The sequence below is a fragment of the Vollenhovia emeryi genome, unplaced genomic scaffold, assembly GCF_000949405.1.
Source record: "Vollenhovia emeryi isolate VEMERY1.0 unplaced genomic scaffold, V.emery_V1.0 DF940413.1, whole genome shotgun sequence".
Lineage (NCBI taxonomy): Eukaryota > Metazoa > Arthropoda > Insecta > Hymenoptera > Formicidae > Vollenhovia > Vollenhovia emeryi.
Genome location: NW_011965953.1, coordinates 5,726 through 9,351, shown reverse-complemented (window position 1 = coordinate 9,351; position 3,626 = coordinate 5,726). Strand labels below are relative to the sequence as shown.

At 35.1% G+C, this 3,626-nt stretch overlaps 1 protein-coding gene across 1 annotated transcript in view; it reads left to right on the top strand.

The window, feature by feature from the left end:
• Nucleotides 1-30: 30 nt before the first annotated feature.
• The window catches only part of LOC105556039, a 5,490-nt gene continuing 1,894 nt past the window's right edge, over nt 31-3,626 (top strand). The window contains exons 1-9 of the mRNA XM_012003094.1: nt 31-655; nt 960-1,093; nt 1,327-1,405; nt 1,518-1,714; nt 1,867-2,012; nt 2,109-2,175; nt 2,263-2,431; nt 2,560-2,756; nt 2,833-2,968. Of these exons, the coding sequence (XP_011858484.1) occupies nt 580-655; nt 960-1,093; nt 1,327-1,405; nt 1,518-1,714; nt 1,867-2,012; nt 2,109-2,175; nt 2,263-2,431; nt 2,560-2,756; nt 2,833-2,968 (1,201 nt within the window). The 5' untranslated portion in view covers nt 31-579. The remainder of the gene's footprint in view (nt 656-959; nt 1,094-1,326; nt 1,406-1,517; nt 1,715-1,866; nt 2,013-2,108; nt 2,176-2,262; nt 2,432-2,559; nt 2,757-2,832; nt 2,969-3,626) is intronic.

The window sequence follows — 3,626 nt, the reverse complement described above, 5'->3', positions numbered from 1 at the left end:
CACGCAAAAAAATGACTTAGGAATATCAGCTAAATTGCAGTAGCTGCTTTGAATTTAGTTAAAAGGCTAAGTGTGTTGCTGCCATTGCTAAAAGTTGGTGACTATAGATAAAATGCAATCACTGCGAGATACAACTTTATTAGTTGAAAAAATAGCGCACTTTCGCACGAGCAGCTAAGAAAGTAGCAGCTACTGCGAAACATATTACGCGCGCGATCCCGACATGCGATTCGCAATTGTTTTTGAGACGTTGCCACACCTGTATGTATCAGCGTACATTACTTCGCGTGTGGCAGCGTGTGGTACGGTATCGTTCTTTTCGTCCCGAGTTTCGTCGTATAATAATTCTGCTCAATTCTGTTCAACGTATTTTCCTGCGAGTGTCTTCTAAGTGACGTGGCCGGGCGTAGGAGTCCCGTCTGGGCCGTCGAGCGGTTCACGCGTCTTCCGACGGAAGATTTTTTGATCCTGCGGGATTGCATCATCCCGCGCGTGGCCCGGTTGCCGGGCCGTTGCATTGTTCAACTCGTGTTTAGCCTGTTGGTTCGACGTGGCCGTGTCACATATAATAGTCACACAATGGAAGTACCAAGTGATGTGTCACAATTATTAAGAAGATGGGGTGTATCGGAAGCCGTTATCAAAAGATTCCAAGGTAAGTGAACTTAACCTAACTAATTGCACGTGATAAGCCTCGTGTACACGACAAGGCGTAAAGCACGGCGCAAGAGCTCAGGCGTAGGCGTTGGAAATAAAATTAGTTTATTTCGCTTGCACCGCTGCGCCACGACCCTGATCGGGAAAAATCCTCATGCACCTGTGCTCGCGCTCTTGCGCTGCGCCTTACGCCTTGTCGTCTAGACGAGCCTGTATAGATTTTTCTGGAATTGTACAGCCGGCCTAAATAAAAATAACTTTAGCTATTAAAAATTAGTTAACATAGTCGTTTATCATTTTAGAAAATCGGATACGAGTAGAACATTTAACGAAAATGACAGAGTTTACTTTGGAAAAACTAATACCTATTGCGGGTGAACGTTTAGATTTAATGGACCATTTGCAAGCGTTTCAAGAGAATTATACACAGACACAAGTAAGTGTTCAATGGATATTATTGGACGTAAGGGTGGCGTCCCATGGAGCGGAATACGCGGAAGCGGAATCAGCGGATCGCCAATCGCAAGATCATTCTGATAGAGCCCTTTCACAAATTCCCTCGAAACCGTCTTGTGATTGGCGATCCGCTGATTCCACTTCCGCGTATTCCGCTCCATGAGACGTCGCCCTAAGACAACGAACATATTAAACTTACAATGACTGTTTTAGTTTATTAGTATACCATTTACCGTGCCAGTTATTGAAAATGAAAACGCTGACAATGAGATGTCTTTTGACACAGATACAGGTAAATTTCTGTATTTTTTAAATAAATATGTTAATATATCTCTTTTTGTAAACGTTTTACATATATATGATTCTTGAAAATTTGATTAATCTTCTATTTTCCTTTATTATAGATACCCGCAAAACAAATATATCTATTATATCAGTAAAATCTGATATAGCATCTGATCAATCAGAATTTTCCATGTCTTCATTAACACAGGGCGAACTAAGCAATCCCAAACCGTCAACGTCGCAAGAAACAGTAGAAACATACCGAGAAACATACAAATCTCCAACAAACCAATTATATGAAAAGAATGATAAATATGTAAGTATATTGAAATGCATGTAATCAAATTACAATTATATTAAAATGTTATTATAACATTAAACATAAAAACAACATTAAAATGTAATTGTAATAATGACAAAAAATTAACCTACAGATTTTTTATTAAATATTGTAATCTTTTTCTACAGGATTTATTGGCCTTACTACAGTCGTCCACTTCAGGAAAAATGGTGTTGGCATACTTCCGTGAACATGCGTGTCTCAACTCTTGTATACGTAAAATACTCGCGAACGAAATAATTAACAACGAACTAAGTGTTAATGTATCTGCTGGGTATGTACTAGTAATATTCAAGGTAGTAAAATATTTATTTATTTCATATAAAGATATTTTTTAGTCAGTTTAACATTTTTGTTTTGTTTCTAATAGATTGCCAAACGAACGAGTGGAATTTCTTGCCAAACAAATAATAAAATACTTTCCATCTGAGCTGGAAGTAAGTAATAAAATGATAAATTATGTGAAACATATTTATAATCTAGACCTAAATTTAGTTAATACGATTTTTGTTCTATTTATATAGGTCATATGGAGGGGAACATATGTGCGTGGTGGTAAGCGTCATCGAGAGAGTTCTATAGGAAGAGGTATACTATTACAGCGGTATTATAATATTCGCAGAAAATTAAGGAAATGCGGTGTGTTGAGAAAGGAAGTGTTAACATATACTACAGAAGATTCTGCTACCTCAGGTAATGTAAATATTAATTAAAAAACATTTTCGCTCGATATTTCTGTTCTTATTGTACTTCATTTATTGTATAATTGTTTTCTGTTACATTGTACTTATATAAATTCCCATTTTATTGTTATTTTCCAGAAGTGGAATTAGATGATGATATCACATCAGATAATATTCAGTGGTTAAAAAATAATAGTAAACCATGGACCAAAGTACAAGAATTATGGAGACTGACAAACAGGGGTAGAATACGATTGCTACAAAAAGAAGCAATTGCTGTTCACGTTTATATGGATATGTTTCCTGCCTTAAAACATGTAAATGGTTATCTACTAGTATGTATATTTATGGAATAATTAATGCAAAGTATTTGTAATGGATAGTAAAACAATACATTTCTAATTTTTGAAGTTAGAACAAGATTTTGAGGAAGTTTATCCAAATTCTGGAATGAAGTTATATGCGGAATGGCCAACGCTTGCAACTTTTATTGAAAGAAAAGTATCAAAAACAGAAAGAGATAACATTAACAACTCTCTTACTCCTGGTAAATACATAACATTTTCTTTCTTTTATGCTTTTTTAATTAATATTAACTATTGCTGCTAATCAGTTACTAAACTATTTTTTTTCAATACAAAATTGCTATAATTTGAACTTATAAAATTTTTATTATGAACATTAATTAATATTAATTGTATCTTTATAGACATTTGATAGTTGTACCAACGGACATATTCTGCAATGTGCTATAGATGCATATCAGTTTTAATAAAAAAATAGACATAATAAGTATAGATCAAGTATTGGAGGAGCGACGGTAGACTAATAGTAGAAAAGAAAGGACTCAGAATCAAGGCAAAAGAAAACGCACAACCCCGAATCAGAGTCCTTCTTTTTCTATCAACAAAGAGAAACGTGAGAGTGGCCACACCAACGTTTTACTTGATACCGTTTTAGAAAACTGTTTTGCGCGCCCTTACGCCTATTTTTACTTTTAAAACTATTTTGCTATGCATCTTCTGACACTGCCGATAAAGCCTCCACTTTGTGCGTGTTCATACTACACCTATTTTTCAGGATTGAGCTGTGGATTTCAAAATTAAATTAACATAAATTATTTGCATGATTACATCAATCTTGTTTATGTAGTCAATGTAAATTTAAAAAATTAGATGTCAGAATGCATAGCACAGACATGCACC